Source organism: Nicotiana attenuata, chromosome 2 (assembly GCF_001879085.1).
Source record: "Nicotiana attenuata strain UT chromosome 2, NIATTr2, whole genome shotgun sequence".
In the NCBI taxonomy this organism is placed as follows: domain Eukaryota; kingdom Viridiplantae; phylum Streptophyta; class Magnoliopsida; order Solanales; family Solanaceae; genus Nicotiana; species Nicotiana attenuata.
The window spans coordinates 87,451,383-87,470,818 of record NC_031990.1 but is presented as its reverse complement, the minus strand read 5'-3'; the positions used below and the strand labels follow the sequence as shown (position 1 = coordinate 87,470,818).

At 42.7% G+C, this 19,436-nt stretch overlaps 1 protein-coding gene across 1 annotated transcript; it reads left to right on the top strand.

Annotated features, from left to right (window-relative positions):
- On the top strand, positions 17,638–18,932 carry LOC109221843. The gene is made up of 3 exons (XM_019386283.1): positions 17,638–17,766; positions 18,144–18,406; positions 18,521–18,932. The coding sequence occupies exons 1-3, from the start codon at positions 17,638–17,640 to the stop codon at positions 18,930–18,932; spliced, it is 804 nt and encodes a 267-aa protein (XP_019241828.1).

Genomic DNA, 19,436 nt, shown 5'->3' with positions numbered 1-19,436 from the left:
AAAGCCTGCACTGCCTAGTCATCGAAGACCGGTGGTAATTCTATTCGCTCTATCTGCAAGCGAGATACAAATTCCCTCAGCATCTTGTTCTCCCTTTATTTGATCTTGAAGACGTCGGACTTCCCTGTGGCAACCTTGATGGCACCGGTGTGTGCCTTCACAAATGAGTCTGCCAACATGGCAAATGAATCCATTGAATTCGGGGGTAGGTTATGATACCACATCATAGCCCCCTTTGACAGTGTTTCTCCAAATTTCTTGAACAAGACGGACTCAATTTCGTCATCTTTTAAGTCATTCCCTTTTATGGAACAAGTATAAGCGGTAATGTGTTCATTGGGGTCTGTGGTCCCTTTATACTTCGGGACATCGGGCATTCTGAATTTCTTCGAGATGGGCTTCGGAGCCGCACTTGATGGGAATGGTTTCTGCACGAACATCTTTGAATCTACACCCTTCAGAATTGGGGGTACGCCCGGGATCTGATCGACCCTCGAGTTATAAGTCTCCACCTTTTTATCATTATCCTCTATCTTCTTTCTCCTGATTCAATCCTTTTGGTGAGTTCTTCGAGCATCTTCATAATAGCGGGGTCTGCTGCTGACCCCTTTGTTACTCGATCTTTCTGGTGCCTGCTCGACTCGGTGAGCCATTTCCGGTGCTACTGTGCTTTGAGTTTTTTATTGACTTTGTAGCTGAGCAATAGCCACTTGTTGTGCTTGTAACATCTCGAAAATGACTTGAAGGCTAACTTCTCTTTCCTCCTAAGCTGGAGTCCCCTGTGCTTCATATTGGTTTTCCCCACGCACACTTCCGTTGGCATGATAGCTCCCATCGATATGCACAGCATTGAGTGATCCCACATCGACGGGGATTTGTGATGGTGCCACCCATGGGTTTTGCGGTGGTACACCGTGTGATGACCCAAAAAGTCATCACTTATTTTAGAAGCAAATTCAGTGTTTCGAGGCCTAAAAAACCTCCTTTTCACCTCACCTCGTTTTGCGTGCAAAGTCCGGGCGCGTAGCCGGAAAGCCATTATATGAATACCTGTGAAAAATAATGAATTTTGCCTTTACAATAAATTTAAGTTGACTTCGGTCAACATTTTGAGCAAACGGACCCGGACCCATGTTCCGACGATCCCGGGAGGTCCGTAAGAAAATATGGGAGTTGGACGAATACTAGAAATCGAATTCCGAGGTCCCTAGCCCGAGAAATGAATTTTTAAAGAAAATTGTTTTCTGAAAAATACATGAGTTTTTGAAAATGAAATGTTTTTGAAATTTGATGGTATCGGGCCCGTATCTTGGTTCCGGACCCCGGTACAGGTCTTATATGTGATTTAAGATGAGTCTGTGAAATTTGGTAAGAAACGGATTTGAAATGACGTGAATCGGACCTTATTTGAGAAAATTAGCAAATTTGATGTTCTTAAGTGATTTCATGATTTTGATGCTAAATTCATAGTTGTTGATGTTATTTTGGTGATTTGAGTGCACGAGCGAGTCCGTATGATGTTTTTGGACTTGCGTGCATGTTTGGTTTGGAGCCCTGAGAGCTCGGGTGAGTTTTGGATAGGCCACGAAGTGAAATTGGACTTAGTAGTTTGCTGGTATGTTGCAGGTCTGCAGGCTTCGCATTTGCGAAGCCTGGCTCGCAAATGCGACCTCGCAAATGCGAAGAGACCTGGTATGCTCTGGGTCGCAAATGCGAAACTGTCAACGCAAATGCGATGTCGCAAATGCGAAAGGGCCATCGGATTTGCGAAGAGGCCCGAATTTCCCCAGTGTCGCAAATGCAACAGATTGATCACAAAAGCGACTTCGCAAATGCGAAAGTCACTTCGCAAATGCGATAACAGCAGAGTCTGGGTTCGCAATTGCGAACCCTAGTCGCAATTGCGACATTAGAGACCTGTAAATCCACACTTAGATGCATTTTTTTTACCATTTTTCATATCTTCTCAAAACATAAACACTCTAGGGGGATTTTTCGAAGGCAACTTCTTCTCTAAATCGATTGTAAGTCGTTTCTATCTAGTTTTATTCAATCCTTACCATCTCTTCACATGATTTCAACTCAAAATCAATGATTTTCGTGGGGGAAATTGGGTGTTTTGGGTAGAACCTTGGTTTTTCAAATTTTGGGGATTTGGACTTCGATTTGAGGTTCGATTTCCAAATAAATTGTATATTTGAGTTCGTGGGTGAATGGGTAGTCGGGTTTTGGTTCGAACCTCGGGTTTTGACCATGTGGGTCCGGGGTCAATTTTTTTTTTTTTGGGAAAAACTTTAGAAAACTTATTGCTATGCATTAGAATCGATTCATTTAGCATTTATTGATGTAATTAAGTAACTTGTGCTAGATACGAGCAAATTGGTGATGGAATCAAAAGGTAAAGCTATAATTGAGGCTTGAACTGTGTTCGTGGCATCGAGGTAAGTGTTTAGTCTAACCTTAGCTTGAGGGATTAGGAGTTGTGTCCTAATTGCTATGTGTTATCTGTTGAGTACAACGTATAGGCATGGTGACGAGTATCTATACGTTGGTGTCAACCATGCCCGTGAGTCTTATGTTGTGATTAATGTGACTCCGTTTGTATTGTTCATGTTTAATGTGGTGATTGCTATTATTGAGCAAGGTTTGTGGAAAGACTATTGGTAATTGCATATTGAAGAGCGTTGTCTCACGTTGTAAAGTGAATTGTGGAAGTATAATTTGGCAATTGAACCTTATAGAGCATTGAGCCATTGTGAATCAAGTTGTGAAGTAAATGTGAAAATGAGAAGAGGATTATGGTATTGATCCCTTGCCGGCTTCAAGTTGTGAAGTAAATGTGAAAATGAGAAGAGGATTATGGTATTGATCCCTTGCCGGGACGTTGTTGCTTTTAATGTTGTTCCCTTGTCGGGAAGTTGTTGTTTTGATATTGTTCCCTTGCCGGGATTTTACTATGATTCATTTATTCCTTGCCCTTATTGTTTGTGATTGTTGCTTGGGTGAGGAAGAGTGTAAAGTACGAAGGGTAATGCCGTGCATTGTTTTGGTGAGAGAGTGTTAAAACACGAAGGGTGATGTTGTGTATTATTTTGTGAGGAAGAGTGTAAAGCACAAAGGGTGATGCCGTGCCGCACGATGTACCATTCCGTGCCGATTATATTGATTTTGTGGTGAGGATGAGAGTAAAAGCACGAAGGGTGATGCCGTGCAGTTTATATTGATTTTCATGGTGAGGACGAAAGTAAAAGCACGAAGGGTGATGCCGTGCACTTGTACTTGATTTTACCTGATTTTACTGGTAATTGAGTTATGGTGTTCTTTACACTTACTTACTAATTTCTTGTTGTTACTTGATTTTATTGTGATGTTATTGATTCCCTTGCCCAAATGCTTTGTGATTGTTGCTTGGGTGAGGAAGAGTGTAAAGCACGAAGGGTGATGCCATGCATTGTTTTGGTGAGAGAGTGATAAAACACGAAGGGTGATGCCGTGCATTGTTCTGGTGAGAGAGTGTTAAAGCATGAAGAGTGATGCCGTGCACCTGTCCTTGATTTCCTAATTTTTATTGATAACTGAGTTATGGTTTCTCTACATTTAATTGTTGGATTTCTGTTGATACTTGTTGTACCCCGCAGCACAATTCCCCCTTCCTATCTTCAATTAAACTGTGGTGATCTTTATATTTATTCGTTGTTCTTCTGTTATTATTCGATGTCCCCGCAGCATGTTTCCCCCTCCCATCCTTAGCTGTACATTTTTGCTTGTATTGTTCCGATGTATATGATTTAACTGCACATGTTTATTTTGGTAGTCTGGTCCTAGCCTCGTCACTACTTCGCTGAGGTTAGGCTAGGCACTTACCAGCACATGGGGTCGGTTGTGCTGATACTACACTCTGCACTCTTTTGTGCAGATCCGAGTGTTGTAGATTTTGGACCGCAGTGAGGTTGATGCTTCTGGTCCATCAGACGACCCGAGGTAGTCCTGCAGGCGTCCGCAGGCCTTGGCCTCTCCTTCTAGCTATTATTCCTGTTTCTTTCTTGTATTAGACAGTGTTGTATTATTTCTTTCAGACCTTTATTTTTAGTAATCTTAGACAGTCTGTGAAGTTGTGACACCAGTCTTGGGTAGATTTTTAGTGGAATGGTATTAGCAGGATTATTGAATCTTTCGCTTGTTAAATTTTGTTGATTATTAACTATTGATTTATAACTGTTAACGAATTTTAAAAATGGAAACAAGGTAAATAGTTCAATTGGTTGGCTTGTCTAGCTTTCACTAGTAGGCGCCATCACGACTCCCGAGGGTGGGAAATCCGGGTCATGACAAGTTGGTATCAGAGCTCTAGGTTACATAGGTCTCACAACTCATAGACAAGCTTAGTAGAGTCTGACGGATCGGTACGGAGACGTCTGTATTTATCCCCCAGAGGCTACAAAGTTAGGAAATACTTCGCATCTATTCTTTCCTGTCGTGCGACTTGATTTCTCAATGCTAGTTGAACTTCCACTTTTGTTCCTTCGCGAATGCCAAGGTCACGTACCGCTTCTTCAGCGAGCAGCAGGACATATCGGTCTTAGATCAGCTATGTCTTTGGAGGCTTTATGGAAGTTGGATAGGTTTTACCAAGCTCTTCACCACTACTCTTGGTGGTACATCTTTTGAGGATCCCCAGGATTATTTGGATGGTTGTCATGAGGTTCTCAGGAACATGGGGATAGTGGAGACCAATGGGGTCGACTTTGGTGCTTTTCGTTTGTCAGGATCCGCCAAGGCTTGGTGGAGAGATTATTGTTTGGCTAGACCAGCTGGGTCACCATCTTTGACTTGGGATCAGATTTGTCAGTTGTTTTTGGAGAAGTTTCTTCCTATCGCTCAGAGGGAGAGTTATCGGAGGCAGTTTGAGCGTCTCCAGCAGGGTTTCCGTGCCATGGTTCAGGCACCGAGTGTTCCACAGCCCTCTCAGCCAAGCTAGAGATGGAGGTAGAGGTATTAGAGGTGGAGGTCAGGCCGCTAGAGGTGGAGGCCAGCCAGCAGTAGGCCGTCCCATAGATGTAGTTCAGAGTGGTGGGGCTTAGCCCCGATGTTATGCTCTTCCAACCAGGCCTGAGGCTGAGGCTTTCGATACAGTCATCACAGGTACTATTCTGGTTTGTAGTAGAGATGCTTCAGTGCTATTTGATCCAAGGTCTACACACTCTTATGTCTCATCTCATTTTGCGCCGTATCTGGTCATGCCTAGTGATTCTTCGAGTGCTCCTGTTTATGTGTCTACACCGATGGGTGATTCTATTGTGGTATATCGTGTTAATCGTTCTGCATATTTGTGATTGGGGGTCTTGAGACCCGAGTAGATTTGTTACTGTTGGAAAGACCCGAGTAGATTTGTTACTGTTGGAAAGACCCGATTAGATTTGTTACTGTTGGAAAGACCCGAGTAGATTAGTTACTGTTGGACATGGTTGATTTTGATGTCATATTGGGGATGGACTGGTTATCACCTTACCACGCTATCTTGGATTGTCATGTTAAGACTGTGACCTTAGCCTTACCGGGTCTACCTCGTCTTGAGTGGAGAGGGACTCCTGGTCATTCTACCCGTAGTGTTATCTTATACATGAAGGCTCGGCGAATAGTCGAGAAGGGATTTTTGGCTTATTTAGCATATGTTCGTGATTTCAGTGCCGAGGTATTCCCTTCAGACCTGTCGGGTATGCCACCCGACAGGGATATTGACTTTTGCATTGATTTGGCTTCAGGCACTCAGCCCATTTCTATTCTGCCATATCGTATGGCCCCGCCGGAGTTGAAAGAGTTGAAGGAGCAGTTGCAAGACTTGCTTAATAATGGCTTTATTAGGCCCAGTGTCTCGCTATGGGGTGCGCCGGTGTTGTTTGTTAAGAAGAAGGACGGATCGATGAGAATATGTATAGATTACCGGCAATTGAACAATGTCACAGTCAAGAATAAGTATCAATTGCCGAGGATTGATGATTTGTTCGACCAGCTTCAGGGTGCCCAAGTGTTTTCTAAGATCGACTTGCGATCTGGCTACCATCAGTTGAGGATTAGGGCATTCGATGTCCCTAAGATAGCTTTTCGCACTCGGTACGGGCATTATGAGTTCTTGGTGATGTCATTCGGATTGACCAATGCCCCAGAAGCTTTCATGGATTTGATGAACTGAGTGTTCAGGCCTTACTTGGATTCGTTCGTGATAGTCTTCATTGACGATATTTTGATTTATTCCCGCAGCCGGGAGGAGCATGAGCAACATCTGAGAGTGGTTCTTCAGACTTTGAGAGATGGTCAGTTGTATGCTAAGTTATCGAAGTGTGAGTTCTGGTTGAGTTCGGTTACTTTCTTGGGTCATGTTGTTTCAGCAGAGGGTATTCAGGTGGATCCACAGAAGATAGAGACAGTCAAGAACTGGCCTCTACCCACATCAGCTACAGAGATCCGGAGTTTCTTGGGGTTGGCAGGCTATTATCGTCGGTTTGTGGAGGAGTTTCCATCCATTGCAGCCCTGATGATTAGGTTTACCCAGAAGGGTGCTCAATTTAGATGGTCATGCGAGTGTGAGCCGAGCTTTCAAAAGCTCAAGACAGCTTTGACTACGACGCCAGTGTTCGTTCTACCCACAAGTTTAGGCCCATATACAGTTTATTGTGATGCATCTCGTGTTGGGCTTGGTGCGGTGTTGACGCAGAGTGGCAAGGTCATTGCTTATGCTTCGCATCAGTTGAAGATTCATGAGAAGAACAATCTAGTCCATGATTTGGAGTTAGCAGCCATTGTTCACGCGCTGAAGATTTGGAGGCATTATCTGTATGGCGTGGCATGTGAGGTTTTCACGGATCACAAGAGTTTGCAATACTTGTTCAAGAAGAAGGAGCTAAATTTGAGGCAGAGAAGGTGGTTGGAGCTGTTAAAAGACTATGATGTTACTATCTTATACCATCCGGGAAAGGCCAATGTGGTGGCCGATGCCTTGAGTAGGAAGTCAGCCAGTATGGGCAGTCTTGCGTATATTCCGGTCGGTGAGAGACCGCTTGCTTTGGATGTCCAGGCTTTGGCCAATCAGTTCGTGAGGTTGGATGTTTCTGAGCCCAGCCATATATTAGCTTGCACATTTGCTCGCTCTTCTTTATTGGAATGTATCTGAGATCGGCAGTATGATGATCCTCATTTATGTGTCCTTAGAGATACGGTGCAGCACGGAGATGCCAAGCAGGTCACACTAGGAGATGATGGAGTTTTGAGGATGCAGGGTCGTATTTGTGTGCCTAATGTGGATGGGCTTCGGGAGTTGATTCTAGAGGAGGCCCATAGTTCCCGGTACTCTATTCATCCGGGCGCCGCCAAGATGTATCAGGATTTGCGGCAGCATTATTGGTGGAGGAGAATGAAGAAGGACATTGTTGCGTATGTGGCTCGGTGTTTGAATTGTCAGCAGGTTAAGTACGAGCATCAGAGACTTGGTGGTTTGTTCCAGAAGATTGAGATTCCTGAGTGGAAGTGGGAGCGAATCACTAGAGACTTCGCTGTTGGGCTCCCACAGACTCAGAAGAAGATCGATACAGTGTGGGTTATTGTTGATAGGCTGACCAAGTCAGCACATTTCATTCATGTGGCAGTCTCCTATTCTTTTGAGAAGTTAGCTGAGATCTACATCCGGGAGATTGTCCATCTTCATGGTGTGCCTGTGTCTATCATCTCGGACCGAGGTACGCAGTTTACCTCACATTTTTGGAGAGCAGTTCAGCGAGAGTTGGGCACACGGGTTGAGTTGAGCACAGGGTTTCATCCTCAGACAGATGGGCAGTCCGAGCGGACTATTCAAATATTGGAGGATATGCTCCGAGCTCGTGTTATTGACTTTGGATGCTCGTGGGATCACTTCTTGCCTTTAGCAGAGTTTGCCTACAACAACAGCTACCAGTCGAGCATCCAGATGGCCCCTTATGAGGCTCTATATGGTAGGCGGTGTCAGTCTCCGATCGGGTGGTTTGAGCCGGGAGAGGCTCGATTGTTGGGTACAAATCTAGTAAGGATGCCTTGGACAAGGTCAGGATCATTCAGGATAGGCTTTGTACAGCTCACTCCAGGCAAAAGAGTTACGCCGACCGTAAGGTTCGTGATTTGGCATTCATGGTCGGTGAGCGGGTATTGCTTCGGGTGTCGCCTATGAAGGGCGTGATGAGATTTGGAAAGAAGGGCAAGCTTAGCCTTAGGTTCATTGGCCCTTTGAGATTCCTGATCGAGCGGGAGAGGTGGCTTACAGACTTGCATTGTCGTCGATCTTATCAGCCGTGCACCCAGTGTTTCACGTGTCCATTCTTCGGAAGTATCACGACGATCCATCCCACGTGTTAGACTTCAGCACTGTCCAGCTGGACAAGGATTTGTCCTATGAGGAGGACCCGGTAGCTATTCTAGACCGGCAGGTTCGTCAGTTGAAATCAAAGAGTTTTCCTTCTGTTCGTGTTCAGTGGAGAGGTCAGCCTGCTGAGGCATCGACCTGGGAGTCCGAGTCCCATATGCGGAGCCGTTATCCCCATCTTTTCCTCGACTCAGGTACTTCCTTCTTGTGTCTGTTCGAGGACGAACGGTTGTTTTAGAGGTGGAGGATGTGATGACCCAAAAAGTCATCACTTATTTTAGAAACAAATTCAGTGTTCCGAGGCCTAAAAAAGATCCTTTTTACCTTACCTCAATTTGCGTGCGCAGCCCTGGCGCGTAGCCGGAAAGCCATTATATGAAAACGTGTGAAAAATAATGAATTTTGCCTTTAAAATGAATTTAAGTTAACTTCGGTCAACATTTTGAGCAAACGGACCCGGACCCGTGTTCTGAGGATCCCGGGAGGTCCGTAAGAAAATATGGGACTTGGGCGCATGCTCGGAATCAAATTCCGAGGTCCCTAGCCCGAGAAATGAATTTTTAAAAGAAAATTATTTTCTGAAAAATACATGAGTTTTTGAAAATGAAATGTATTTGAAATTTGATGGTATCGGACCCGTATCTTGGTTCCGGAGCCCGGTATAGGTCTTATATGTGATTTAAGATGAGTCTGTGAAATTTGGTAAGAAACGGACTTGAAATGACGTGAATCGGACCTTATTTGAGAAAATTAGCAAATTTGATGTTCTTAAGTGATTTCATGATTTTGATGCTAAATTCATAGTTGTTGATGTTATTTTGGTGATTTGAGTGCATGAGCGAGTCCGTATGATGTTTTTGGACTTGCGTGCATGTTTGGTTTGGAGCCCCGAGGGCTCGAGTGAGTTTTGGATAGGCCACGGAGTGAAATTGGACTTAGTAGTTTGCTGGTATGTTGCAAGTCTGCAGGCTTCGCATTTGCAAAGCCTGGCTCGCAAATGCGATCTCGCAAATGCGAGGAATTTATCGCAAATGCGAAGAGACCCGGTATGCTCTGGGGTTGCAAATGCGAAACTGCGATCGCAAATGCGATGTCGCAAATGCGATGTCGCAAATGCGAAAGGGCCATCGCATTTGCGAAGAGGCCCGAATTTCCCCAGTGTCGCAAATGCGACAGATTGATCGCAAATGCGACAACATTAGAGTCTGGGTTCGCAATTGCGAACCCTGGTTGCAATTGCGACATCAGAGACCTGTAAATCCACACTTAGATGCATTTTAACCATTTTTCATATCTTCTCAAAACATAAACACTCTAGGGAGATTTTTCAAAGGCAACTTCTTCTCCAAATCGATTGTAAGTCGTTTCTAACTAGTTTTCTTCAATCCTTAGCGTCTCTTCACATGATTTTAACTCAAAATCAATGATTTTCGTAGGGGAAATTGGGTGTTTTGGTAGCACCTAGGTTTTTCAAATTTTGGGGATTTGGACCTCGATTTGAGGTCCGATTTCAAAACAAATTGTATATTTGAGTTCGTGGGTGAATGGTTAGTCGGGTTTTGGTTCGAACCTCGGGTTTTGACCATGTGGGCCCGGGATCGATTTTTCACTTTTTCGGAAAAACTTTAGAAAACATATTTCCATGCATTAGAATCGATTCATTTAGCATTTATTGATGTAATTAAGTAACTTGTGGCTAGATACGAGTGAATTGGTGGTGGAATTAAGAGGTAAAGCTATAATTAAGGCTTGAACTGTGTTCATGGCATCGAGGTAAGTGTTTGGTCTAACCTTAGCTTGAGGGATTAGGAGTTGTGTCCTAATTGCTATGTGTTATCTTTTGAGTACGACGTATAGGCGTGGTGACGAGTATCTATACGTTGGTGTCAAGCATGCCCGTGAGTCTTACGTTGTGATTAATGTGACTCCTTTTGTATTGTTCATGTTTAATGTGGTGATTGCTATTATTGAGTAAGGTTTTTGGAAATACTATTGGTAATTGCATATTGAAGAGCGTTGGCTCACGTTGTAAAGTGAATTGTGGAAGTATAATTTGGCAATTGAACCTTATAGAGCATTAGCTCTAATTGTTAATCAAGTTGTGAAGTAAATGTTAAAATGAGAAGAGGATTATGGTATTGATCCCTTGCTGGAACGTTGTTGCTTTTAATGTTGTTCCCTTGTCGGGAAGTTGTTGTTTTGATATTGTTCCATTGCCGGAATTTTACTATGATTCATTTCTTCCTTGACCTTATTGTTTGTGATTGTTGCTTGGGTGAGGAAGAGTGTAAAACACGAAGGGTAATGCCGTGTATTGTTTTGTGAGGAAGAGTGTAATGCACGAAGGGTGATGCCGTGCCGCACGATGTACCATTCCGTGCCGATTATATTGATTTTATGGTAAGGATGAGAGTAAAAGCACGAAGGGTGATGCCGTGCAGTTTATATTGATTTTCATGGTGAGGACAAGAGTAAAAGCATGAAGGGTGATGCCGTGCACTTGTCCTTGATTTTCCCTGATTTTACTGGTAATTGAGTTATGGTGTTCTTCACACTTACTTACAGATTTCCTGTTGTTACTTGATTTTATTGTGATGTTATTGATTCCCTTGCCCAAATGTTTTGTGATTGTTGCTTTGGTGAGGAAGAGTGTAAAGCACGAAGGGTGATGCCGTGCACCTGTCTTTGATTTCCTGATTTTTATTGATAACTGAGTTATGGTTTCTCTACATTTAATTGTTGGATTTCTGTTGATACTTGTTGTACCCCGCAGCACGATTCCCCCTTCCTATCTTCAATTAAACTGTGGTGATCTTTATATTTATTCGTTGTTCTTCTGTTATTATTCGATGTCCCCGCAGCATGTTTCCCCCTCCCATCCTTAGCTGTACATTTCTGCTTGTATTGTTCCGCTGTATATGATTTAACTGCACAGGTTTATTTTTGTAGTCTGGTCCTAGCCTCGTCACTACTTCGCCGAGGTTAGGCTAGGCACTTACCAGCACATAGGGTCGGTTGTGCTGATACTACACTCTCCACTCTTTTGTGCAGATCCCGGTATTATAGATTTCGGACCGCAGTGAGGTTGCTGCTTCTGGTCCATCAGACGACCCGAGGTAGTCCTGCAGGCGTCCGCAGGCCTTGGCGTCTCCTTCTAGCTATTATTCCTATTTCTTTCTTGTATTTCCAGAGACAGTGTTGTATTATTTCTTTCAGACCTTTATTTGTAGTAATCTTAGACAGTCTGTGAAGTTGTGACACCAGTCTTGGGTAGATTTGTTATGGAATGGTATTAGCAGTATTATTGAATCTTCCGCTTGTTAAGTTTTATTGATTATTAACTGTTGATTTATGGCTGTTAACTAATTTTAAAAATGGAAACAAGGTAAATAATTCAGTTGGTTGGCTTGCCTAGATTTCACTCGTGGGCGCCATCACGACTCCTGAGGGTGGGAAATTCGGGTCGTGATACACCGACATCTGCACTATTCTCTCCATGAAGTCCAATACCGTTGTTTTCGTGTGAATTTGCTAAGTTAGACATTTTTTGACCTGAAATCAAAGATTCTTGGACAAGAAAAAGTGTGAAGAATAACTTGTGTTTTCAGAAAACTAGCACCAAAATAATCACTATTATTTTTAGCCCCACGGTGGGCGCCAAACTGTTTACTTTGAAAATGGTATTAACAATTATATTTGATTTTGTGGTTCTAAAACTACGTGATTTATTTCGATACTAATTGTTTAGGCAATAGATTCTAAGTGTAAGTAAAGAGAATACGATATGCAAACCAAAATTATCGCAAGACTGAGCCTCGAGCTGACTGGGACAGGGGCTTCGAGGTCCAGTTAGGGTAGTTAGAAATGAACGATTGATGGAGGAACAATGGTAATGGAGGCCTCAAAGATAGCCTTTTGCGATAAATGAAGTACAATAAATGAACGAGCAATAAATCTGTAGAATAACCGTTCAACTCGGTTAGGCAAGCAGAGAATGTTCTATTGTATTCAATATTCGTGTCCGTTACAAAATGACAAGGGTCCCCTTTATATAGGAGGGGCGAATCCCAATGTGGCACATGCCTAATAATGACGAGTAAGCGCTATTGGTACAACTGTACAATGACTCAGTATGGTTTTGTACTATTCTTGTAGACCTGGTCAGCTTTAACCACATGCTCTTGGGAGCTTTCCCCCATTTCCATGACGATCATCGATTTGTACTGCTCCGAGATTGACCCTTGATATGCTCCGTCGAGGGATGCACCTCGGGGTTACACTTCAAATTCTACTTCGATCTTCTCGATGTCGGGGGTGAAACGCCATAGAAGCCTTAAAATCGGCCTTCAGGGATTTTGACCGTATACAAAGTCTCCAATTTTTGTCATTATGAGCCATCATTAGTTCATCCTTTGTGCATTTAAATTCAGCGAGTGCTTCATCCGATTTTGCAACTTCCCAGTTTTCATCCAATTTTTCTCTAAATTTCATCTCCAATGTACTAACAAAATAAAAACATAATATTAAGTACGAGTCGCTATAATTAATATTCAAACGACGATAAAAAGTATCAAAAAATTTGAGACAAATACTGACTAAATATATGTATTTTAGACCGAACATCATTAAGCTTTGAAAATGCGCTCTTTTTGGCAGCATTTTTGTTATATTTGCTTTTTAGTTTATTAACTTTATCTTACCGTTGATTTTTTTTATTTCAAATTGCAATTTATACTTGACAAAAGTATAAAATGCATCATAATCTGCTGAGCGACCGACATTTTTTTCGTATGCATACTCATGCCTTTGAGGACAACACGTCTTCCTTACTCCATATTCTCTGAATTTTTCATTGCTATTGTCTTTCTATTGTTGAGATGAGATTATGAAGATATTTTATGGGTCAAAATCTAATCGAAGGGACCTCGCCTGAAATAGGAAAATCAAGAATCAATTAGGTCGAGGTCATGCTCAAGAAGCAACACTGGCGAGCCGAGCAGTGAATGTCGAGGTCGAGCACTCAGATCGGCCAAAATGGCTAGTTTAGCAATAAGATATTTCTAAAGAATATGCAGAGGAATATTCTCTGTATTTGTACTTTTAGTAGGTAAGGGGAATGTCCCATATAAGTAGGAATAGAGAGAGAAAGAGGGGGGATCTAATTTTCTATCTTGATAAGCTCTCTCTAAAAATGTTGACTCCCACATAACTACAAACTTTATCTTTATACAAGATTGGATTTGTTGTGTTGTTCCAAGCTTTCCACGTCAGATCCGATAAAGTATTTGATATTCCCACGTTTGATTATCTTACATCATTGTCAGAAGGAGAATCATCTACCTCGTTATACATTTGGGTGAATTATTCTCTTTATTTACAGCTATTGCCATTCATCATATTTATTACTTGTCCTCATTCCGTCATTTATTCACAAGAATATCATTAAATCTCCTTTTGGCTTTTAATAGCTTTGAATGCGGTTTCTAGGTTATTACTACCAATCAATCTTGGATCTAGGACTTATTATATTTAACTAGAATTTACCTATTATCATTTACTTAATTAGTTTAACAAAAAAGGTTAAACACTTTTTGATCAAACAATTTGGTATCGTCTGTTGGAATTTTCTAGTTAAAAGTTTCAGTTTTCTAGATCTAAAGAAAAATGCACAAAACTCTGCATAGTCTCGTATCCCGTTGTTTGCACAGATCTGACATGGCAGGCAATGGAGAAGAAAAGAGAGGCGATAACCATTCTCACCGCCAATCTCTTGAACACCATCAACGAAACTCGTGGGGAGGACGAGGAGAACGCGACACCAAGCGCCTCACCCAGGCGAAGTGATTCACCTGTAAAGCTCTGGAAAATTTTGCTAAGTAATTTAAGATTTCGTGGTGCCAAGGTAGGCTAATTATTTTATTTTGTGTGCAAACGAGGATAAATGATATAATGGATATCAGTTGGATATGGTAATAAGTGTATAAATCATATTATAAGTGATTTGGGGTCTAAGGAGAGGCCTAAGTCTAAGCCAAGTTGGAAAATTACATGATAGACTAAAATTCCAAATGAGTACGCACAAGACCAAACTTTGGACGAGCTTATCTATATATATATATATATATATATATATATATATATATATACATATATATATATATATGTATCAAATTAAATCCCTTTGAGTCTAGTTTCCAACGCATCAAATAGTTCCTCATTTGGATATGCATATAGAAAGTTATGGCCATTTTACTGGACCTGTGTCATATGCACAGCTAGATGCGCGGCCGCGCATATTTGAAAGTTTCTGCCTCCCGAGCGCGGCCCGAGCGCGAACGCGCACATAGCAGCCCTATAAATACCCCCAAGAGCGGGCATAGAGAGTCTCTAAGTCATTTTTTGAGCTAGGGCTTGCTCTATCAAGGGGAATCCGTCTCATACTTCCCTCATATGATCCAGGGTAATGTTTTTGGAGTATTTTGAGTTGATTACTACTCCTAAACACTTATATTAACAAGGATTAATCTTGAAAATCCATGGATTTCCATTCAAATCCCTAAATTGGTCAAGAAAACTACAATTGGGGATTCTCAAGATTCATACTACAAGAGGTATGTCTATCATCTCTAACTACTCGATGGTGATTATTTATGTATGAAATATATGTTAGGACTTATGGGATGGTGATTGGAAGCCATAAGTGCCTAACCTAGGCTGTGTTGGTGTTGTGGAGATTTTCAAATGGGTTAATTAAGGAGATTGATGGTTTAGGTGTGAATTGTTGGGCATGCATGTACTAATGGAAGTTGTGGATGGCCTAGAGACAATGGTAAGGTGAATCATTGGTATGGAAGGTGGTTGTTAGGTGAAGAAATTCCATTGAAGGAGGTTGTGGAAAGATATGCACATTAGATGTTTGATAAAAAGTCTAAATGACTTTAAGTATAGAAATCTTACTAGTATAGTTACAAATGTGTTGCACTATTGTAGATTGAAGTTGTTTAGTGTGGTGGACGCCGTAGTATTATTAAGGGGCGAATTTCAGGTATGTATGGCTAAAACCCCCCTCTTCTTAGAAATTGAGCTCCCTTGGTGCCCATGCAAATGTTGTAAGTTCTGAAATTTGATTGGTGTAGTGCTTGCTATTTCATATGAATTGGTGTTGCAAGAATATATGTGAAAGGTGTGTCTCAATGTTTTCAATATGCTATTTTTGGTAAATTAAGGATGTGTGAAGAATGTGAACCATGTGCTAAAATGCCTAAATTTCAAGTCAAGTTTAAATTGAGATTGTTATGCCAAACTATGTGAAATCCTCTCTATGCTTACAACTTGAATTGCTTTTGTATGTGCCTATTATCTTAAATTGCACGGTTAATGCTGAAAGTGGAAATGATGTGAAATGTGGGGGAAAAGAGTTTGAGTTATGAAATGTGGCCTAGTGCCAAGTATGATATGATAATTGTGGCCCCAAGTGTCGATGAACTGATATATGTGAAATAAAGATTGAAATGAGATGATTGATGGAAAAGGAAAAACGTCTTGGTAAGACGGCCTAGCCGATCGGGCCGTGATCAGACGCCATGCCGCACACATGGTGGTATTGTGCTGATATTGAAACCGAAAAGTGAGAATGAAATTGTGACTGAGGTACATGTCTCAAATGAGGCAACCTAGCCGATAGGGTCGTGATCGGACTCCGCGCAAGAAAGCGGTGGTATTGTGAATGATGATGTAACAGTATTAAATGTCCCAACCTAAAGCTATGGAAATTGTGTGAAATCAATGTGATCCCTTATTTGATGATGTGGTGATTGTTTAAAGCTTTGTTAATCCTTATGATTTCTTTATTCTTGTATGGTTTGTTCTTTCTAATGAGATGGTGTTTAGTTATACATACTAGTACTATTCCACGGTACTAATGTCCCTTTTGCCGGGGGCGCTACATCTTTGAATGGATGTAGGTGGTTCCATAGCAGACAGTGCCGATCGTAGATAGCGGTGCATCCTCCTCTCAGCAGCCTTGGTGAGCCCCCTTTTCTTCCAGGGGTTATGCAGTGTATCTTTTGTTATAAATTACCACTTTTTGAGGTATAGTTGGGGCCTTGTTGCCGGCATTTTCATATTACTCTTCAGTTATACTTAGAGGCTCCGTAGACATATTGTGGGTGGTGTTTGATGTTGGGGATTTAACTAGTAATGTTGGTATTTGGCAAACATGTTTTTAAAGAAACTATAGACATGTAAAATTTTGGATATTATGGTTGAAACTGCTAATGGAACCAAAATGAAAGTTGTCAATTAATTATTTTCAGAGTTTGAATAATGGAGTACATCTCCTCTTTATTTAAGGATGACTTTGGGTAGAATGAAATCTAACAGGCTTACTCGGATGGGTTTACTCGGTTGAGCGCCGGTCGCGCTCCTCGGTTTTGGGGCGTGACATCACCCACTCCTCATGGCAGCGTTACCGCTGCTCATGGAAAGGGAGCCTCTACGTCCACCACGGAAGAAGCACCACCAGTGGTAAAAAAGTTACTAGAAGCATGGCTAAAAAATACACTAAACAATATACTCGACAAATAAGCTCAGAGGGTGAGTAGAGAGTGCGAGAGTCGACATCGCCACAACAAGCAACGAATAGCCTCCCTCGACAGGTATCACTAACACTGTTAATGATGTAGGTAACGACGCCCTTGCTGCCATCCTTATAAAAATGGAGGAGATGGAGAACGAGAACAAAGCACTCCGCGACCAAATGAGAGAGAATCAAGAAAGGGTAGATAAGATACCGGGCGCCCGAAAACTCCTACCAAAATGAGATGCCGGCCGATTTGTGGAACAACCATATAGCGACGAGGCTGCACCACATACTATACCAAAAACTTTCAAAATTCGCCATATTTGAAAATATATGACGGCACGACGGACCCAGAGGATCACATGACCCACTACGTCATTACAGTGAAAGGCAATGACCTTGCAAAAGAAAAAGTATCATTCATATTGCTGAAGAAGTTTAGAGAGACCCTAACTAGTGTGTCCCTGACTTGGTACTCGTAGTTACCTGCGCGCTCCATAGAAACGTTCGAAGAAATGGTCGATAAGTTCGTCACCGCCCATACCAGGGCCAAGAAAGCAGAGGCAAGGATGAACGACATATTCGCCATCAAGCAATCTCCTGGCGAGGGACTCAAGAACTTCCTCGCTCGGTTCAACCGTGTAAGAATGACCCTTCCGAATGTATCAGAATGGCGGTGGCCGCTTTTCAGAATGGGCTGAGCAGAAGTGGGTTGCGGGTGACCAAAAAGTTGCTAAGCCGACTCATGAAATACCCTTCAACCACTTGGGATGAGACACACAATGCCTATTATGCCGAGGTAAGAGCCGAGGAGGATGATCTCAACGGGCCTACTCAACCCCTGACCTCGGTCCAAATAGAGTCTAGGAAAGACCGATGAAATGATAACAGAAGAGATCTAGCAGGTTCACGACCTAACTGAGAAAGACATCAACCTTACATCAGAGGCACTCTCATGCCACCTCCACGTCACGACGAAGGTCCATCCAGGCCGCGAACGGGAACCCACCAAAATGAAAGAGGTATGCCCCCTTATTATCATCTCCCTATTTTTGTGTTTCCCCCTCAGAAATAGACTACGCATTGGAAAAGCTCGGCCCAAAAGTAAAATGGCCACAGAAGATGAAGTCCGACCCACGCACTAGAAAGTCAAACGCCCTCTGCGAATTCCACCAGGAATGGGGTCACAAGACCAAGGACTTCATCGCCCTTAGGCAAGAGGTCGTGAACATGCTTCACCAAGGTCACCTGAAAGAGTTGATGAGCGATCAAGGGAGGGACAACTTCGCCCGAGGGCGAGAACAACATTTGGGGCCACCCAAACCACCTTCCCCAGTTCTGACCATTCAAATGATCATCGGAGGAGGCGACGATGCGTCCATCTACAACGTGAAGTTCACCACCACTCACAAGCTCAAGAGGTCAATCACCCATGAACGGTATGACAAACTCGAAGAAAGTATCATCTTCGATAAGTCGGATACCCACAGTTTGGTCTTTCCTCATTGTGACACCCTTGTCATTACTTTACGCGTTTTTGATACTGATGTAAGACGTATCATGGTCAATGATGGAAGCGGCGCGTGCATCATCCATCCTCGAGTTCTCACCCAAATGAAGCTCGAGGAGAGGATAGTGCCACGCTGGATCACGCTAATAGGTTTTAACAATGCAGTTGAGCAGACATCTGGAGAAATCACGCTGCCCGTCTTGGGCGGCGGCCTCACATTGGTGACCACGTTCCACATCATGGATCAGGATACGGCGTACAACGCCATCATAGGCCGACCATGGATACACGCCATGGAAGTCATCCCCTCCAGCTTGTACCAAGTCATTAAAGTTCCCATCCCCTGGGGAGTATTCTGCATCCGGAGAGAGCAACGCACGACCCGAGAATGCTACCGCATCGCCCAAGATTGCACATACACCCAACAGTTTAAAGGAAAAGCCAAGGAAGCATAGCAATTAACGTAGTCGGGGTCAGATGGCGAGGAAGCAAAAAACGTCATTAGCGACCTTGAAAGCATAGAAGCCACAGGGTCAATCGTAGAGGACCTCGACCCCGTCCAACTAGACGATGACAATCACTGCAAAAAAGCTTTCATCGACCATACTCCAAGATCCAGGTAAATTTTATCAATTCTTAAAAAATAATGCGAACCAGTTCGCTTTTTTCCATGCATACATGCCAGTTATCCCAAAGGAGATAGGAACTCACAAGTTGAACGTCGACCCATTTTACCCCCCAGTAAGACAAATCAGACGAAAGTTCAACTCTGCAATAAACGACGCAGTTCGTGAAGAGGTCGAGAAATTACTAGTAAACGGTTCTATCAGAGAATTGAAGTACCCTCAGTGGGTCGCCAACATAGTCATGGTGAAAAAGAAGAACGGTAAGTGGAGAATGTGTGTGGACTTCACAGACCTGAACAAAGCCTGTCCAAAGACTCATTGCCGCTACCTCAT

Bases quoted from the DNA above. Each gene is read 5' to 3' on its own strand.
- LOC109221843 (XM_019386283.1), top strand. From the start codon at position 17,638: ATGGCGGTGGCCGCTTTTCAGAATGGGCTGAGCAGAAGTGGGTTGCGG. The intron at 17,767-18,143 runs GTAAGAGCCGAG...GAATTCCACCAG, and splicing joins ACAATGCCTATTATGCCGAG to GAATGGGGTCACAAGACCAA. The intron at 18,407-18,520 runs GTATGACAAACT...TACTGATGTAAG, and splicing joins AGGTCAATCACCCATGAACG to ACGTATCATGGTCAATGATG.